This window comes from Salvelinus alpinus, chromosome 25 (genome assembly GCF_045679555.1).
Source record: "Salvelinus alpinus chromosome 25, SLU_Salpinus.1, whole genome shotgun sequence".
In the NCBI taxonomy this organism is placed as follows: domain Eukaryota; kingdom Metazoa; phylum Chordata; class Actinopteri; order Salmoniformes; family Salmonidae; genus Salvelinus; species Salvelinus alpinus.
Window position 1 is genome coordinate 26,381,272 of NC_092110.1, and position 20,275 is coordinate 26,401,546.

The 20,275-nt window shown below is 44.5% G+C and overlaps 1 protein-coding gene across 2 annotated transcripts in view; it reads left to right on the forward strand.

Annotated features, from left to right (window-relative positions):
* Window positions 1–20,275, forward strand: part of LOC139553735 (AT-rich interactive domain-containing protein 1B-like) — a 398,895-nt gene that overhangs the window by 347,145 nt on the left and 31,475 nt on the right. For both annotated transcript variants that reach the window (XM_071366350.1, XM_071366351.1), the window contains exon 9: window positions 3,783–3,916. In XM_071366350.1, the coding sequence (XP_071222451.1) occupies window positions 3,783–3,916 (134 nt within the window). The remainder of the gene's footprint in view (window positions 1–3,782; window positions 3,917–20,275) is intronic.

A 20,275-nucleotide genomic window follows, 5' to 3' on the forward strand; every position in this document is an offset into this window, starting at 1 on the left:
AAACTAAATCAAAGGAAATGGAAAAGGGGCAAAGAGAGAGAGAGAGCGAGAAAAGAGCACTTCAGGGTAAATCCTTGCCAAATAATTTATTTCTGACCTCCTTAGTAAGTAAATTTACTAAATAAATAAGAGCTGCTTGAATGTGAAGAATGCGTTTCTGCTGCCCCCAGCGTTGTGGCTCACAGGCAGCCTTGGCATCAGCACCAGCTAGGCTTTAATAAATGGCTTCTCTCTCCGTCGGAGCTGTTTGATGTAAGGGGGGGCTTTTCTCAGTATTTAATATGTTAAGGCTGTCCCTTAATTCGCTGTTTTATTTTAGATTTTGTTTGGGTTTAGTCAGGCAGTCAGACATGCAGACACTAGCTGAACTGGCTGCTTGGAATGAAGCTGGGGCTGAGAGCTGAGGGCTGAGAGCTGAGGGCTGAGAGCTGAGGGCTGAGAGCTGAGGGCTGACAGCTGAGAGCTGAGAGCTGAGAGCTGAGAGGGAGCTGCCTTGAGAGCAGATTGTGCCCATATATAATTCATATTGTTCATACCCTCCCACTGACTACACCAGGCAACCCCCCCCCCTTTCTCTCTCTCTCACCACAGTCTCTCTCTCTCTTTTTTCTCTCTTTTTCTCTCTCTTTTTCTCTCACCCTCCCTTTCTTTCTCTCTCTCCCTCTCACCAGGCAGGGGTGTTAGAGAGTGGTGTGGCTGGGTATTAATAGGGGCTGGATGGTGGAGGTGGCAGTACCCCTCTTTTGTTCCTGCCACACTACATTCACTCACTTTTGTAGCAGTGATTGTGTACAGTGGACAGCCAGGAAGGGGACTTTGACACTGACACTAGTGCTGGTCTGGATCTGTCTGTGTGACTGCAGCTGGCTGTCTCGCACCTGGTAACCATGGCAGCCCTTGGCAACGGCCCTCTCTTTCTATCTCCCCGAGCGTGCTCAGAGACAGGCCTCCTCGGATGTCCTTCACACATGTGGGAAGAATACTAAGGACAGGGAGCAGAGCTCCATGCAGGAGGACGAGGGGAGAAAGAGAGACAGACAGACAGGGAGACAGGACTAGGGCTGGGACTGACTGCAGGGCTACTCATTTAAATAGAACAGTGATTACTAATTTGTTTTCTCAGATTATTTCAAGTGGCTCTAAATTTGTCTAATGCCTCATGAGAGCATTATTCATCATGTTTTGCACTGGTAGTAATGACCTAGTGCTTTCTGTCTTTTTTATTTCTTGGCTTCAACTAAATCCACATTTTATGGATAGGGACAGGAGTTTTTCCTGACTTCATGGTACAACTTGCTGCCTCACAGATTCACTTGAAAGCAGTGTCAACTCAGCAGGAACTTTCTGAGAAGCAGATAAACATAACAGCTGGGCTATTTATCACTGTGTTCTCCCTGGCTTCAGCAACACTGCACAACAAGCTGAGAGAGAGAGAGAGAGAAGAGAGAAGAGAGAGAGAGAGAGAGAGAGAGAGAGAGAGAGAGAGAGAGAGAGAGAGAGAGAGAGAGAGAGAGAGAGAGAGAGAGAGAGAGAGAGAGAGAGAGAGAGAGAGAGAGAGAGAGAGAGAGAGAAAGAGAGAGAGAGAGAGAGAGAGAGAGAGAGAGAGAGCTGCTGGGTTTGATTCTTCTCTGTGAGAGGAGCTCAGTTTCCCCTCAACCGTCCCCTAGCTCACGCTACAATGACTACTGGATGCTACAGTACAGCTTGCGCTGTGAGCTGGAAACCCCCCCCCCCCCCTTACTGTCTCACCAGGGACTCTGTTTTTACTGTCTTTTCCGCTCTCTGCTCTCTCACTCTCTTGCTGTTTTCTCTCCCTCTTGGTGTTCTTCTCTCTTTTATCTCTCTCTCTCTCAATCCCTCTCTACCTCTCTACCTCCCTCCCTCTCTGCTTTCCCCTCATTCTCTGCAGCAACAGGGTGTTTTCCCTCAGCAAAGGTGCCCGAGAGCAAGATAAATGCGCTGCGCCTTTTTTGATAGCAGCACATGCATACATTAAGTGTGATTAAACGGCCTGCGTTCCCTCCATCAAGTGTTTCCTAATGGCCTTTTTTATGACATGATTTAGTAATAATGGATGAGCGCCACAGTCAACCTCCACTTTGTTGTTGATGTTTTTACTACAGTATCCACATGAGAGCTGGGGCTGGTGTTTTTCTGTAAGGGCCGATGTAGGATTTAGATGCAGTATAGAGAAATAGCACTTTCCGGAACAGAAAATATCTACTCAGACACGCCATGGTAATGGTAATGACACAATGATAACCTATCAATTACTTATTTGTTTCTTCTGGATTTATTAAAACTATCAACACTATGCACCATGTGGTAACATGTTAGCTACAAATTGGGTTGCATTCTTTGAAGTAAGTAAACGAAAATACCCAATGATGCCACATAATTTCCTTGTAAATATCAGGCAAATCCCATTAAAGTCCCGTAAAACAAAGTGCTGCCAAGAAACGGTCCATAACAGGCAGGATGTGATTGATGTGAGTGTATGTTGTTGTCTGTGAGCCATGGTTTTCCTTGTGATTACAGACCCATAGAGGGATTACATACAGTATGTATCATCACACATGCTCTAGGACTAATTGCATCTGTGAGATTAGATTACTGAGAGGTTTACCAAACCCAGCCCTCCCTCTGCCGGGTTAGTCACTGTCTCTGTCTCACATCCAATACATTGTGCCATTGTTGTCCTGCCCTGCTTGGGGAAGTTTAGTTCTTTTGACTGACTGACACAAATCCAGATTAGGAGTTTTTTTTCTAATTGTCCACATGATCACAGTGATCATGATCACAGTGTTTAGATTTACACTAACAAAAATATCTTATTTTATTAAGACAATGTTTCAACCATCAGGTCTCCATATTCAACAGAAAGGCAGGGGTTTTACTATGACCTTATGTCCGTGTGGTATTTTAACACAAAGCTGTCCCCACTACTACTACTACTACTACTGTCAACCCATGTCCCTTAAATACCCTTTGTCTTCTCTACTGTCAAGGAAATGATCCACCACAGATGAGGGGATGTTCTGTGCTCCTACCTCTCTCCGTTCTCTCATTATTCAGGAGATTATTTGCACCAGCAGGAAGTAGAGTTTGTCCAACTGCTATACGTCCTGGTGCGCTGTCTTTTGAGTTGGTACACGGTTGCTACAGAGCTAGCCTGGTACAGGGTACAGGGTATGGAGCGGTGGTGGACGGTGGCCATGGGCGTCCGTCTGCTGTTGGTTGTGGTTCAGCAGGTTTCTGATAAGCCCTCTGATGTCCTCCCAACACGCCGTGATGCGACGCGTCAAGGAGAAAGCACAGGATTGATTTCAGCCGTTGCCATGGCAACAAATAACATGATCCTCTCCAGAAGCACACCTTAATTAGTTAAATTATTACTTTGGGTGGAGAGGAGAGAGAGAGAGGAGAGGATGGATGAGAAGAGAAGGGGTGAGGGATTTGCAAGGGAGTAGAGGAAGGATGGGAGGATGAAACGGCTTTCTATCCTGCTCTTGATCACACACTTGCTTTTAAAGAGAGATTCTGTCTTTTTTTCAAGGAAATGTGCCTCTACATTTTCAGGATGATGGTTTATACAGTACCAACAAGTTTAAGCATATCCTTTGACTGGCATGGCCTTACAGGCTTGTAATAGATGCAGAAAGTCTAATATTTTATGGAGTCTTTTCTACTACTCTGTCAAAAGCCAACTAATTTCTCTCCACACCAAGTATCCAGGCCCGGTCTTTCCTCTCTAACCAGACCCTTGTCTCTGTGTGTCCCAGACAGGGCAGCTACCCAGGCCCTGGCATGAACCTGATGGGAACAGCAGGATCTGGAGCCCCCTACAACCAGTCACCAGGCAACAACTCAGGCATGGGCACACCACAGGGTCCGCCCTACAACATGCCACCCTCAGGTAAGACCTGGATAGACTAACAAGGTATCCCACAGCAACCAGTAGTGAACAGTCTAAAAGGGTTGAGATTTAACTTTACTCTTTTATAGTCTTCAGTTTGACAGACTTCTAACAGCAGTGTTCATATCAGTGTCTATACTACAACAAACTAATTTGTTGTGGCGTTTTAATAATCTAAGTAATAACAGAAGGTTAGGAGAGATGCCAGAGCTCTGCTCACTTTAAAGCTATCAAAATCAATCAAGCATTTTATCTCTAGTAATGTTATGCCAGTTGGCCAAGGCGCTCCAGATGAGTGTTTTAGGAAATGGCTCAAACTGCAACAGAACTAATCCAATGCCAGGACCTGTGGGTTTGTGATGTTGTTGTTCTTTGAAGAGAGTGACAGAGAGAGAGAGATCAAGCGAGACCGACTGACCGAATGAGAGGGATGGACAGAGAGAGAGAGACAGAAAGACAGCGAGACAAAGAGAGAGTGACTGTTCTGAAGCTGGTTAATTTCCTGCAGGCAGTTCTGTTCTGTTAATTCTCTTGTTCAGTTGACCCTCCTGAGAACAGATGAATGCAGTGCTCCCCTCTTCCCTGCCCTTCACCCCGCTGCATTGTGCTAAACGCACCTCAGAGAATGCAAGTCTCTAAATGAAAAGAGCTTTCTGCACAGCCTTACAAAACTAAATATCAGCCTGCATGACATTTGGAAGACATCAAATGAACTACAGTGCCAAGGTTCTTGAAAACTCCTCTCTGTTGCCCCTGGGGTGCTTAAAAAAAACGATTCATTTCACATAGTGCTGAGCACCGAACTGAAAAGTAAAATAAAGCGACGAACCTTGGAACTCTTCCTTCGAACTCTTCCTTCGAACTCTTCCTTCGAACCTTGGAACTCTTTGCATGTAGGGACACTTTCTTCTCAATAGGAAAATATACATTCAGTCCACACTCGAGAAGTACGTAGGGATGGGCATTGGACATTTTTTTGACTGTTCGAGTACTCGACTGAAAATAAAATCTATTTTTAGAACACAGTAATGGCAAAGCAAAAACAGGTTTTTAGACATTTTTGCAAGTGTATTAAAAATAAAAAACTTAAATATTACGTTAGTATTCAGTATTCAGACCCTTTACTTAGTACTTTGTTGAAGCACCTTTGTCAGTGATTACAGCCTTGAGTCTTCCTGGGAATGACGCTATAAGCTTAGCACACCTGTATTTGGGGAGTTTCTCCCATTCTTCTCTGCAGATGCTCTCAAGCTCTGTCAGGTTGGATGTGCAGCGTTGTTGCACAGCTATTTTCAGGTCTCCCCAGAGATGTTAGATCGGGTTCAAGTCCGGGCTCTGGCTGGCACACTCAAGGACATTCAGAAAGTTGTTCCAAAGCCACTCCTGCGTTGTCTTGGCTGTGTGCTTAGGGTCGTTGTCCTGTTGGAAGGTGAACCTACACCTCAGTCTGAGGTCCTGTGTGCTCTGGAGCAGGTTTTTATCAAGGATCTCTCTGTACTTTGCTCCGTTCATCTTTCCCTCGATCCTGACTAGTCTCCCAGTCCCTGCCGTTGAAAAAACCATGCTTCACCGTAGGGATGTTGCCAGGACTCTTCCAGACGTGATGCTTGGCATTCAGGCCAAAGAGTTCAATCTTGGTTTAGTCAGACCAGAGAAACTTGTTCATCATGGTCTGATAGTGCTTTAGGTGCCTTTTGTAAAACTCCAGGCGGGCTGTCATGTGTCTTTTACTGAGGAGTGGATTCCATCTGGCCACTCTAACATAAAGGCCTGGTTGGTGGAGTGCTGCAGATATGGTTGTCTTTCTGGAAGGTTATCCCATCTCCACAGAGGAACTCTGGAGCTCTGTCAGAGTGACCATTGGGTTCTTGGTCACCTCCCTGACCTCACCTCAACTTCTTCCATTTAAGAACGATGGAGGCCACTGTATTCTTGGAGACCTTCAATGCTGCAGAAATCTTTTGGTAACCTTACACAGATCTCTGCCTCGACTCAATCCTGTCTCGGAGCTCTACGGACAATTCCTTCAACATCATGGCTTGGTTTTTGCTCTGACATGCACTGTCAACTGTGGAACCTTATATAGACAGGTGTGTGCCTTTCCAAATCATGGCCAATCAATTGAATTCACCACAGGTTACCAGTGCGAAGTGCCTGGAACAGTGATCAAATTTGTCACATGCACCGAATACAACAACAGTTGTAGACTTGACTGTGAAATGCTTACGAGCCCTTTCCCAACAATGCAGAGTTAAAAAATAAGAAAACAATTATAATAATTAGCAAATAAAAAAGGAAATAGTAACACAATAAAATAACATTACAAGTTAGCTAATTCTGTCCCCGAGGGCCCTCACAGTGTTCTATAGGAGCACCATCAAGGGTATACTGCCGGGCTGCATCTCAGCCTGGTACGGCAACTCCACCACCGTGGCGAAAATCAAACACTGCATTCCACAGTAAGAGCCTTATACCAATGGTCAAGTGTGGTGATGGTAGTGTGATGGTTTGGGAATGCTTTGTTGCCTTAGAACCTGGACAACTTGCATGAATAGAAGGAACCATGAATTCTGCTCTGTATCAGAGAATTCTACAGAAGAATGTCAGGCCATCCGTCTGTGAGCTGAAGCTGAAGCACAGCTGGGTCATGCAGCAAGACAATGATCCAAAACACACAATCAAGTCTAGATGAAAATGGCTAAAAAGCAACACATTTGAAGTTTTGGAATGGCCTTGTCAAAGTCCAGACCTAATCCCAATTAAGATGTTGTGGCAGGCCTTGAAACGAGCAGTTCATCTTGGAAAACACACAAATATTGCACAGTTAAAGCAGTTCTGCATGGAAGAGTGGGCCAAAATGCAATGTGAGAGATTGATCAACAATGACAGGAAGCGTTTGGTTGGAGTCATTGCAGCTAAAGGTGGCATAACCAGTTATTGAGTGTAAGGGGGCAATTACTTTTTCACAGTGTGTAATTGTTGTGTTATTTGTTCACTCAGGTTCCTTGTATCCAATATTAGGTTTTTGTTGAAGATCTAATAGCATTCATTGTCAAAAATAAGAAAAAGTAGAGAAAATAAGACAGCACTGTAGGTGTTCCCTTTGTCCAGGTGGGAAAGGGTAGTGTGGAGTGCAAAAGAGATTGAGTCATCTGTGGATCTGTTGGGGCGGTATGCGAATTGGAATGGGTCCATGGTGTCTTGGCGGATGGTGTAGGCCATGGCCAGCCTTTCAAAACATTTCATGGCTACAGATGTGAATTCTACGGGGCAATAGTCATTTAGACAGGTTACCTTGGCGGTCTTGGACACAGGGACTATAGTGGTCTGTTTGAAACATGTAGGTATTACAGACGGGGTCAGGGAGAGGTTGAATATGTCAGTGAAGACATTTGTCAGATAACAGCCTGTTAACCTGTTCAAAAGTCTTACTCACATCGGCTACGGAGACCGTGATCACACAGTCATACGGAACAGCGGGTGCTCTCATGCATGGTTAAGTTTTGCTTTCCTCGAAGTGAGCATAGAAGGTATTTATCTCATCTGGTAGGCTTGCGTCACTGGACAGCTCACGGCTGGGTGTCCCTTTGTAGTCTATGATAGTTTGCAAGCCCTGCCACATCCGATGAGCATCAGAGCCAGTGTAGTAGTAATTAACATTTAACATTTAAGTCATTTGCCTGTTTGATGGTTCATTGGAGGGCATAGTGGGATTTGTTTCAAGCGTCTGGAGTGGTGCAGCCATCTAAGGCACTGCATCTCAGTGCTAGAGGTGTCACTACAGACACCCTGGTTCGAATCCAGGCTGTATCACATCTGGCCATGATTGGGAGTCCTATAGGGCGGCGCACAATTGTCCCAGCATTGTCTGGGTTTGGCCGGTGTAGGCCATCATTGTAAATAAGAACTTGTTCTTAATAACTGACTTGCCTAATTAAGTAAAGGTAAAATAAATAAATAGTGTCCCACTCCTTGAAAGTGGAAGCTCTAGCCTTTAGCTCAGTGCGAATCTTGCCTGTAATCCATGGCTTCTGGTTGGGATATGTACATAAGGTCACTGTGGGTACGACGTCGTTGATGCACTTATTAATGAAGCCTGTGACTGATGTGGTACATTCCTCAGTGCCATGGGATGAATCTCAGAATATATTCCAGTCTGTGCTAGCAAAACAGTACTGTAGCTTAGCATCTGCTTCATCGGACCACTTCCGTGTTGAGCGCGTCACTGGTACTTCCTGTTTGAGTTTTTACTTGTGAGCAGGAATCACGAGTATAGAATTAGGGTCAGATTTGAAAAAACAGAGGGCGATTGAGAGCTTTGTATGCTTCTCTGTGTGTGGAGTAGAGGTGATGTAAAGTTTATTTGCCTGTAGTTGCGCAGGTGAAATGCTGGTAGAAATGAGGTAAAACAGATTTCAGTTTTCCTGCATTATAATCATCGGTCACTTGGAGCACCGCCTCTGGATGAGCATTTTCTTGTTTGCTTATGGCCCTATACAGTTCGCTGAGTGCGGTATTAGTGCCAGCACTGTTTTGTGGTGGTAAATAGACAGCTACAAAAAATGTTGATTGGTAAATAGTATGGTCTACAGCTTATCATGAGGTATTCTTACTCAATACATAGTATCCAAGATGGCTTAGCAGTTCAGACGTCATTTCTGTTTCGTATTGTCGTGTCCTGTATATATATATATTTACACCTTTCTTCGCATATCCTTTATATATTTTATTATCCAAGAACTCAACTACAAAAGCTTTCCTGCAAAAGCTTTCCTGCAACCCGCTTCACCAATTACAAAAAAGTATTATTTACCTCAAATCTGAAAATCCACCGTGGAAGCTAGCCAGGGGCTAATTCAGAAGCTAGCCAGAAAGCTAACCAGAAGCTATCCGATAGCTAGCCAGAAGCTAATCTGTAGCTGCCCAGAAATTAGCCGGTCTGCTGGCTAGCGTTGGTGTTTCAGCTGCCCACGTTTTGTGGTCATCAGCTATTCCTTTAGCTCGATAATCTACCGGCACTTTTGTGCAACGCGACTCGGACCGGAGCATTCCGGGACTTTTTTCTCTCTCAGTTTCCCCGGATTTCAGCCGCAGGCTCTGGACATTTGCAGCTAGCTAGCTGCAAACCGTGTGACTATTGGCTTACGTCGATCCCGGAGCAAACTCAAATCATTCCGGAGCTAGCCAGCTGAGGAGTTCCATCAGCCATTCCTGGGCTACAGTCACCTATCCGGACCCGTTTTTTTTTGTTTTGTTGTTGCTGCAGATACGGAGCCCCACCGGGCCTTCACGACTGACTGCCGACGTTATCTGCCCGAGGGAGTTATCCAACTGGCACCTCCGTCCCGACGTTACCTGAACGCTCATCTGGGGCCCGCTAACCGTTAGCTGTCTTATCGGCTGCTATCTGAATAAGTATATCGGACAATTATTATTATTATTTATTTATTTTATTTTCTTCTTGGGTCACTATATCTATTTTGCCAATTTGGATTGATCCCCTCTACCACACGGAACCCCACTAACCTACCGACGGAAACGCACGAGGTATCTACAAATAGACTTCCATACTATGCTATCTTGCTACCGATAGCCATCTACCCGGCCAGCTGTCTGGATCGCCGTGACCCCAACCAACCTCTACTCACTGGACCCTTATTGATCACTCGATTAAGCATGCCTCTCCTTAATGTAAATATGCCTTGTCCATTGCTGTTCTGGTTAGTGTTTATTGGCTTATTTCACTGTAGAGCCTCTAGCCCTGCTCACTATACCATATCCAACCTCACAGTTCCACCACCCACATATGCGATGACATCACCTGGTTTCAATGATGTTTCTAGAGACAATATCTCTCTCATCATCACTCAATACCTAGGTTTACCTCCACTGTATTCACATCCTACCATACCTTTGTCTGTACATTATTCCTTTAAGCTATTTTATCGCCCCCAGAAACTTCCTTTTACTCTCTGCTCTAGAAGTTCTAGACGACCAATTCTCATAGCTTTTAGCCGTACCCTTATCCTACTCCTCCTCTGTTCCTCTGGTGATGTAGAGGTGAATCCAGGCCCTGCAGTACCTAGCTCCACTCCTATTCCCCAGGCGCTCTCTTTTGATGACTTCTGTAACCGTAATAGCCTTGGCTTCATGCATGTTAACATTAGAAGCCTCCTCCCTAAGTTTGTTTTGTTCACTGCTTTAGCACACTCTGCCAACCCGGATGTTTTAGCCGTGTCTGAATCCTGGCTTAGAAAGACCACCAAAAATTCTGACATTTTCATCCCCAACTACAAGATTTTCAGACAAGATAGAACGGCCAAAGGGGGCGGTGTTGCAATCTATTGCAAAGATTGCCTGCAGAGTTCTGTTTTACTATCCAGGTCTGTTCCCAAACAATTTGAACTTCTACTTTTAAAAATCCACCTCTCTAAAAACAAGTCTCTCACCGTTGCCGCCTGCTATAGACCACCCTCTGCCCCCAGCTGTGCTCTGGACACTATATGTGAACTGATTGCCCCCCATCTATCTTCAGAGCTCGTGCTGCTAGGCGACCTAAATTTTAACATGCTTAACACCCCAGCCACCCTACAATCTAAGCTTGATGCCCTCAATCTCACACAAATTATCAATGAACCTACCAGGTACCACCCCAATTCCGTAAACACGGGTACCCTCATAGATATCATCCTAACAAACTTACCCTCCAAATACACCTCTGCTGTTTTCAACCAAGATCTCAGCGATCACTGCCTCATTGCCTGCATCCGTAATGGGTCAGCGGTCAAACGACCTCCACTCATCACTGTCAAACGCTCCCTGAAACACTTCAGCGAGCAGGCCTTTCTAATCGACCTGGCCGAGGTATCCTGGAAGGATATTGATCTCATCCCGTCAGTAGAGGATGCCTGGACATTTTTTAAAAATGCCTTCCTCACCATCTTGAATAAGCATGCCCCATTCAAGAAATTTAGAACCAGGAACAGATATAGCCCTTGGTTCTCTCCTGACCTGACTGCCCTTAACCAACAGAAAAACATCCTATGGCGTTCTGCATTAGCATCGAACAGCCCCCGTGATATGCAACTTTTCAGGGAAGCTAGAAACCAGTATACACAGGCAGTTAGAAAAGCCAAGGCTAGCTTTTTCAAGCAGAAATTTGCTTCCTGCAACACAAATTCAAAAAAGTTCTGGGACACTGTAAAGTCCATGGAGAATAAGAACACCTCCTCCCAGCTTCCAACTGCTCTGAAGATAGGAAACACTGTCACCACCGACAAATCCACTATAATTGAGAATTTCAATAAGCATTTTTCTACGGCTGGCCATGCTTTCCACCTGGCTACCCCTACCCCGGACAACAGCACTGCCCTCCCCTCTGCTACTCGCCCAAGCCTTCCCCATTTCTCTTTCTCCCAAATACAGTCAGCTGATGTTCTAAAAGAGCTGCAAAATCTGGACCCTTACAAATCAGCCGGGCTAGATAATCTGGACCCTTTCTTTCTAAAACTATCTGCTGAAATTGTTGCCACCCCTATTACTAGCCTTTTCAACCTCTCTTTCGTGTCGTCTGAGATTCCCAAAGATTGGAAAGCAGCTGCGGTTATCCCCCTCTTCAAAGGGGGGGACACTCTTGACCCTAACAGCTACAGACCTATATCTATCCTACCCTGCCTTTCTAAGGTCTTCGAAAGCCAAGTCAACAAACAGATTACCGACCATTTCGAATCCCACCATACCTTCTCCGCTATGCAATCTGGTTTCAGAGCTGGTCATGGGTGCACCTCAGCCACGCTCAAGGTCATAAACGATATCTTAACCGCCATCGATAGGAAACAATACTGTGCAGCCGTATTCATTGACCTGGCCAAGGCTTTTGACTCTGTCAATCACCACATCCTCATCGGCAGACTCGACAGCCTTGGTTTCTCTAATGATTGCCTCGCCTGGTTCACCAACTACTTCTCTGATCGAGTTCAGTGTGTCAAATCGGAGGGTCTGTTGTCCGGGCCTCTGGCAGTCTCCATGGGGGTGCCACAGGGTTCAATTCTTGGACCGACTCTCTTCTCTGTATACATCAATGATGTCGCTCTTGCTGCTGGTGATTCTCTGATCCACCTCTACGCAGACGACACTATTCTGTATACTTCTGGCCCTTCTTTTGACACTGTGTTAACAACCCTCCAGGCGAGCTTCAATGCCATACAACTCTCCTTCCGTGGCCTCCAATTGCTCTTAAATACAAGTAAAACTAAATGCATGCTCTTCAACCGATCGCTGCCTGCACCTGCCCGCCTGTCCAACATCACTACTCTGGACGGCTCTGACTTAGAATATGTGGACAACTACAAATACCTAGGTGTCTGGTTAGACTGTAAACTCTCCTTCCAGACTCACATCAAACATCTCCAATCCAAAGTTAAATCTAGAATTGGCTTCCTATTCCGCAACAAAGCATCCTTCACTCATGCTGCCAAACATACCCTTGTAAAACTGACCATCCTACCAATCCTCGACTTCGGTGATGTCATTTACAAAATAGCCTCCAAAACCCTACTCAATAAATTGGATGCAGTCTATCACAGTGCCATCCGTTTTGTCACCAAAGCCCCATATACTACCCACCACTGCGACCTGTACACTCTCGTTGGCTGGCCCTCGCTTCATACTCGTCGCCAAACCCACTGGTTCCAGGTCATCTACAAGACCCTGCTAGGTAAAGTCCCCCCTTATCTCAGCTCGCTGGTCACCATAGCAACACCTACCTGTAGCACGCGCTCCAGCAGGTTTATCTCTCTGGTCACCCCCAAAACCAATTCTTCCTTTGGCCGCCTCTCCTTCCAGTTCTCTGCTGCCAATGACTGGAACGAACTACAAAAATCTCTGAAACTGGAAACACTTATCTCCCTCACTAGCTTTAAGCACCAGCTGTCAGAGCAGCTCATAGATTACTGCACCTGTACATAGCCCATCTATAATTTAGCCCAAACAACTACCTCTTTACCTACTGTATTTATTTATTTATTTTGCTCCTTTGCACCCCATTATTTCTGTCTCTACTTTGCGCTTTCTTCCACTGCAAACCAACCATTCCAGTGTTTTTAGTTTTTATTTTACTTGCTGTGTTGTATTTACTTCGCCACCATGGCCTTTTTATATTTTTATTTATTTATACATATATTTGTTTGCCTTCACCTCCCTTATCTCACCTCACTTGCTCACATTGTATATAGACTTATTTTTTTTCACTGTATCATTGACTATATGTTTGTTTTACTCCATGTGTAACTATGTGTTGTTGTATGTGTCGAACTGCTTTGCTTTATCTTGGCCAGGTCGCAATTGTAAATGAGAACGTGTTCTCAATTTGCCTACCTGGTTAAATAAAGGTTAAATAAATAAATAAATAAAAAAGCGAGCAGATCTTCGAGACTTCCTTAATATTAGAAATTGCACACCAGCTGTTGTTAACTTCTCTGGGATATGTGGGACGCTAACGTCCCACTTGGCCAAAAGCCAGTAAAAATGCAGAGTGCCAAATTCAAATAAATTACTATAAAAATCAAACTTCATGAAATCACACATGAAAGACACCAAATTAAAGCTACACTTGTTGTGAATCCAGCCAACATGTCTGATTTCAAAAAGGATTTACGGCGAAAGCACACCTTGCGATTATGTTAGGTCAGTACATAGCCACAGAAAAACACAGCCATTTTTCCAGGCAAAGAGAGGAGTAACAAAAAGCAGAAATAGAGGTTAAATTAATCACTAACCTTTGATGATCTTCATCAGATGACACTCATAGGACTTCATGTTACACAATACATGTATGTTTTGTTCGGTAAAGTTCATATTTATATCCATAAATCTGAGTTTAGGCGGGACGCTACTGTCTCACTTGACCAAAAGCCAGAGAAAATGCAGAGCGCCAAATTCAAATAAATTACTATAAAAATCTAACTTTCATTAAATCACACATGAAAGATACCAAATTAAAGCTACACTGGTTGTGAATCCAGCCAACATGTCAGAATTCAAATAGGCTTTTCGGCGAAAGCAAATGATGCTATTATCTGAGTTAGCACCATAGTAAACAAAGAGAGAGAAGCATATTACAACCCTACAGGCGCGACACAAAAGGCAGAAATAAAAATATAATTCATGCCTTACCTTTGACGAGCTTCTGTTGTTGACACTCCAATATGTCCCATAAACATCACAAATGGTCCTTTTGTTCGATTAATTCCGTCGATATATATCCAAAATGTCCATTTATTTGGCGCGTTTGATCCAGAAAAATACCGGTTCCAACTTGTGAAACGTGACTACAAAATATCTCAAAAGTTACCTGTAAACTTTGCCAAAAAATTTTAAACTACTTTTGTAATACAACTTTAGGTATTTTTTAACGTAAATAATCGATAAAATTGAAGACAGGATGATCTGTGTTCAATACAGGATTAAAACAAACTGTAGCTAGCTTTCTGGTCTCGCGCCTCTAACTAACAGGACACTTCCAGTGACCCTCGTTCAAGATGGCCGTACTTCTTCATTACACAAAGGAAAAAACCTCAACAAATTTCTAAAGACTGTTGACATCCAGTGGAAGCGGTAGGAACTGCAAGAAGGTCAATTAGAAATCTGTATTCCCAATGAAAACACATTGAAAAGAGAGTGACCTAAAAAAAAAAAGAATCTGAATGGTTTGTCCTCGGGGTTTCACCTGCTAAATAAGTTCTGTTATACTCACAGACATGATTCAAACAGTTTTAGAAACGTCAGAGTGTTTTCTATCCAAATCTACTAATAATATGCATATCTTATCTTCTGGGGATGTGTAGCTGGCAGTTGAATTTGGGTATGCTTTTCATCCAAACGTGAAAATGCTGCCCCCTATCCTAGAGAAGTTAACTTCTCTGGGATATGTGGGACGGTAGCGTCCCACTTGGCCAAAAGCCAGAAAAAATGTAGCGCGCCAAATTCAAATATATTACTATAAAAATCTATCTTTCATGAAATCACACATGAAAGACATCAAATTAAAGCTACTCATGTTGTGAATCCAGCCAACATTTCTGATTTCAAAAAGGATTTACGGGGAAAGCACACCAAACAATTATGTTAGCTCAGTACATAGCCACAGAAAAACACAGCCATTTTCCCAGCAAAAGATAGTAGTCACAAAAAGCAGAAATAGAGATAAAATTAATCACTAACCTTTGATGATCTTCATCAGATGACACTCATAGGACATCATGTTACACAATACATTTATGTTTTGTTCGATAATGTGCATATTTATATCCACAAATCTCGGTTTACATTGGCGCAATGTTCAGAAATGCCTCCAAAATATCCGGGGAAATTGCAGAGAGCCACGTCAAATAACATAAATACTCATCATAAACTTTGATGAAAGATACATGTTTTACATATAATTAAAGATACACTTGTTCTTAATGCAACCGCTGTGTCAGATTTCAAAAAAACGTTACGTAAAAAGCACACCATGCAATAATCTGAGACGGCACTCAGATATAAAAAACATTTCTCCGCCATGTTGGAGTCAACAGAAATACGAAATTACATCAATATTCACTTACCTTTGATCATCTTCATCAGAATGCACTCCCAGGAATCCTAGTTCCACAATAAATCGTTGTTTTGTTCGATAATGTCCATTACTTACGTCTAAGTATGTCACGATTGTCGTCGGGAGAAGGAGAAGAGGACCAAGGTGCAGCGTGGTAAGTATTCATAATATGTTATTTTAATAAATATGAACACTCTAACAAAACGACAAACGAACAGTTCTGAAAGGTGGCGAAAAACACTAAACAGAAAATAATCCCCCACAACTCAAAGTGGGAAAACAGGCTACTTAAATATGGTTCTCAATCAGAGACAACGATAGACAGCTGCCTCTGATTGAGAACCACACACGGTCAAACACAAAGAAATAGACAACATAGAACACCAGACATAGAATGCCCACCCAAACTCACGCCCTGACCAACCAAAATAGAGAAATAAAAAGGATCTCTATGGTCAGGGCGTGACAAAGTAGCTACTTTTGCTAGCATGTTTAGTGCACATGTCCAAACGCTCGCGCAGATGCAGGCAAACTCGGACGAAAACTTATATAACAGTTCGAATAAACTGGTCAAACTAAGTAGAGAATCAATCTTCAGGATGTTGTTATCATATATATCCAATAACGTTCCAACCGGAGCATTCCTTCATGTCTGTAGAAGTTATGGAACGCAAGGCGATATCATGAGGAAAGCGCATGACCAGGAACTGGCATTCTGCCAGACCAATTACTGAAACACCTCCCATCCGGCCCCACATCACACTAGAGGCTTCATTCCACGTTCTACAGACTGTTGACATCTAGTGGAAGGCGTAGGAAGTGCAAACAGATCCTTATCTTACAGGGAATTGAATCGGCGATGAGTTGAACATTGACCAGTCTCAGAATTCTCACTTCCTGTTTGGATTGTTTCTCAGGTTTTTGCCTGCCATGTGAGTTATGTTATACTCACAGACATCATTCAAACAGTTTTAGAAACTTCATAGTGTTTTATATCCAATAGTAATAAAAATATGCATATATTAGCATCTGGGATAGAGTAGGAGGCAGTTCACTATGGGCACGCAATTCATCCAAAAGTGAAAATGCTGCCCCCTATCATAAAGAAGTTAACAAAGGTACAAACACCCCCTCCCCTGAGTTTCTCCGATCCTGCTGTTCTGTCCAGCCGATGTATAGACAAAACAGCTAGATTTACATTTTCCATGTCCTTGTTCAGCCATGACTTGGGGAAACATAGGATACTACAATTCTTCAGATCACGTTGACAGGATAGTCTCGAATAGAACTCGTCCAGTTTATTCTCCAGTGATTGCAAGTTAGCCAACAGAACGGAGGGCAGGGGCAGTTTATCCATTCTCCAATGTAGTCTTGTCAGGTATCCCGCATGCCGGCCTCTATAGCGCCTCCTTTTCCGAGTGTCTTGGATTTGGGCCTCATCCGTGATAATCAACATGTCCTTCACCTCCAACTCTTTGAAGTCCTTATCCATATCGAGGTTAGTGATAGCTGTTCTGATGTCCAGAAGCTCTTTTCGGTCATAGGAAACGATGGCGGAAACATTATGTACAAAATAAGTTACGATAAGCACAAAAAAACACTAAATAGCAAAATTGGTCAGGAGCCTGTAAAGCAGCTGCTAGTCCCTCCAGTGCCATTTTGGAGGGGATAGCAGATGATCACTCTTGAGTTATTCTCCCAGGGGGCTCCCGAGTGGTGCAGCGGCCTAAGGCACTGCATCTCAATGCAGGAGGCATCACTACAGTCCCACGTTGGAATCCAGGCTGAATCACATCGGGCTGTGATTGGGAGTCCCATAGGGTTGTGCACAATTGGCCCAGTGTCGTCCGGGTTTGGCCGGGGTAGGCCATCATTGTAAATAAGAATTTGTTCTTAACTGACTTTCCTAGTTAAATAAAAGTTAAATAAAAGTTTGAAACAGGGCTCAAACTAATGTTTTTGCATATTGTCAGTGTGGAACCTGTCTATGTTTAGGGGGTTATAGTCTAGGCTAACCAATTGTAAATGGCACTAGCAGTTTGCAAAGCTTAAGCGGAAAATAGGCGGGATGCAATTATTCCAAAACTGCAGCTGGTTGTTGGAACACATATTTTCCTACTTCAATTAACTAGTCCATTTTGAATTTGTGATAAAACTGTCATCATTTGGCAAGGAATGTAGCTTCTGTATCCCATCAGTTAGACATGTTTTTATTGACATTTATTTCTGTAGGCCTAATGGGAGCTTGTGTGCACACTCAGCATGCGTGTGTGGAGGGAGCGGTCGCAATGCATTTAAGTGAATGAGACAAGGAGGGGAAAGGGAGTTGATGGAGAAGAACGGTGTGATTCTTGGCTTGGTTTGTTTTTTGTTGTGCCCTGCAAATGCACATGTACAAATGGAACACTAGAGTCGAAGCGAATTAACGTTGTCTTCAAGACAAAATGTAACTTGTCTGTTCGGGCAGCCACAAAGCACATTCCACCAAATAGTTTTAGAGTGTTTGATTTAAAAAAAAAATCTGTTTAAAGATCGAGCTTACAGTGGGGAGAACAAGTATTTGATACACTGCCGATTTTGCAGGTTTTCCTACTTACAAAGCATGTAGAGGTCTGTAATTTTTATCATAGGTACACTTCAACTGTGAGAGACGGAATCTAAAACAAAAATCTAGAAAATCACATTATATGATTTTTAAGTAATTAATTTGCATTTTATTGCAAGACATAAGTAGTACCCACGTGGAGTTCCAGGTCTCAGGCAGCCTCTGGAACTGCCGATCTGCGGCCAACAAGGCAGAGTTCATCTCAGCCTATGCTTCCCTCCAGTCCCTCGACTTCTTGGCACTGACGGAAACATGGATTACCACTGATAACACTGCTACTCCTACTGCTCTCTCCTCGTCTGCCCACGTGTTCTCGCACACCCCGAGAGCTTCTGGTCAGCGGGGTGGTGGCACTGGGATCCTCATCTCTCCCAAGTGGACATTCTCTCTTTCTCCCCTGACCCATCTGTCTATCGCCTCCTTTGAATTCCATGCTGTCACAGTTACCAGCCCTTTCAAGCTTAACATCCTTATCATTTATCGCCCTCCAGGTTCCCTTGGAGAGTTCATCAATGAGCTTGACGCCCTGATAAGTTCCTTTCCTGAGGATGGCTCACCTCTCACAGTTCTGGGTGACTTTAACCTCCCCACGTCTACCTTTGACTCATTCCTCTCTGCCTCCTTCTTTCCACTCCTCTCCTCTTTTGACCTCACCCTCTCACCTTCCCCCCCTACTCACAAGGCAGGCAATACGCTTGACCTCATCTTTACTAGATGCTGTTCTTCCACTAATCTCATTGCAACTCCCCTCCAAGTCTCCGACCACTACCTTGTATCCTTTTCCCTCTCGCTCTCATCCAACACTTCCCACACTGCCCCTACTCGGATGGTATCGCGCCGTCCCAACCTTCGCTCTCTCTCCCCCGCTACTCTCTCCTCTTCCATCCTATCATCTCTTCCCTCTGCTCAAACCTTCTCCAACCTATCTCCTGATTCTGCCTCCTCAACCCTCCTCTCCTCCCTTTCTGCATCCTTTGACTCTCTATGTCCCCTATCCTCCAGGCCGGCTCGGTCCTCCCCTCCTGCTCCGTGGCTCGACGACTCATTGCGAGCTCACAGAACAGGGCTCCGGGCAGCCGAGCGGAAATGGAGGAAAACTCGCCTCCCTGCGGACCTGGCATCCTTTCACTCCCTCCTCTCTACATTCTCCTCTTCTGTCTCTGCTGCTAAAGCCAATTTCTACCACTCTAAATTCCAAGCATCTGCCTCTAACCCTAGGAAGCTCTTTGCCACCTTCTCCTCCCTCCTGAATCCTCCTCCCCCTCCTCCCCCCTCCTCCCTCTCTGCTGATGACTTCGTCAACCATTTTGAAAAGAAGGTCGACGACATCCGATCCTCGTTTGCTAAGTCAAACGACACCGCTGGTTCTGCTCACACTGCCCTACCCTGTGCTTTGACCTCTTTCTCCCCTCTCTCTCCAGATGAAATCTCGCGTCTTGTGACGGCCGGCCGCCCAACAACCTGCCCGCTTGACCCTATCCCCTCCTCTCTTCTCCAGACCATTTCCGGAGACCTTCTCCCTTACCTCACCTCGCTCATCAACTCATCCTTGACCGCTGGCTACGTCCCTTCCGTCTTCAAGAGAGCGAGAGTTGCACCCCTTCTGAAAAAACCTACACTCGATCCCTCCGATGTCAACAACTACAGACCAGTATCCCTTCTTTCTTTTCTCTCCAAAACTCTTGAACGTGCCGTCCTTGGCCAGCTCTCCTGCTATCTCTCTCAGAATGACCTTCTTGATCCAAATCAGTCAGGTTTCAAGACTAGTCATTCAACTGAGACTGCTCTTCTCTGTGTCACGGAGGCGCTCCGCACTGCTAAAGCTAACTCTCTCTCCTCTGCTCTCATCCTTCTAGACCTATCGGCTGCCTTTGATACTGTGAACCATCAGATCCTCCTCTCCACCCTCTCCGAGCTGGGCATCTCCGGCGCGGCCCACGCTTGGATTGCGTCCTACCTGACAGGTCGCTCCTACCAGGTGGCGTGGCGAGAATCTGTCTCCGCACCACGTGCTCTCACCACTGGTGTCCCCCAGGGCTCTGTTCTAGGCCCTCTCCTATTCTCGCTATACACCAAGTCACTTGGCTCTGTCATATCCTCACATGGTCTCTCCTATCATTGCTATGCAGACAACACACAATTAATCTTCTCCTTTCCC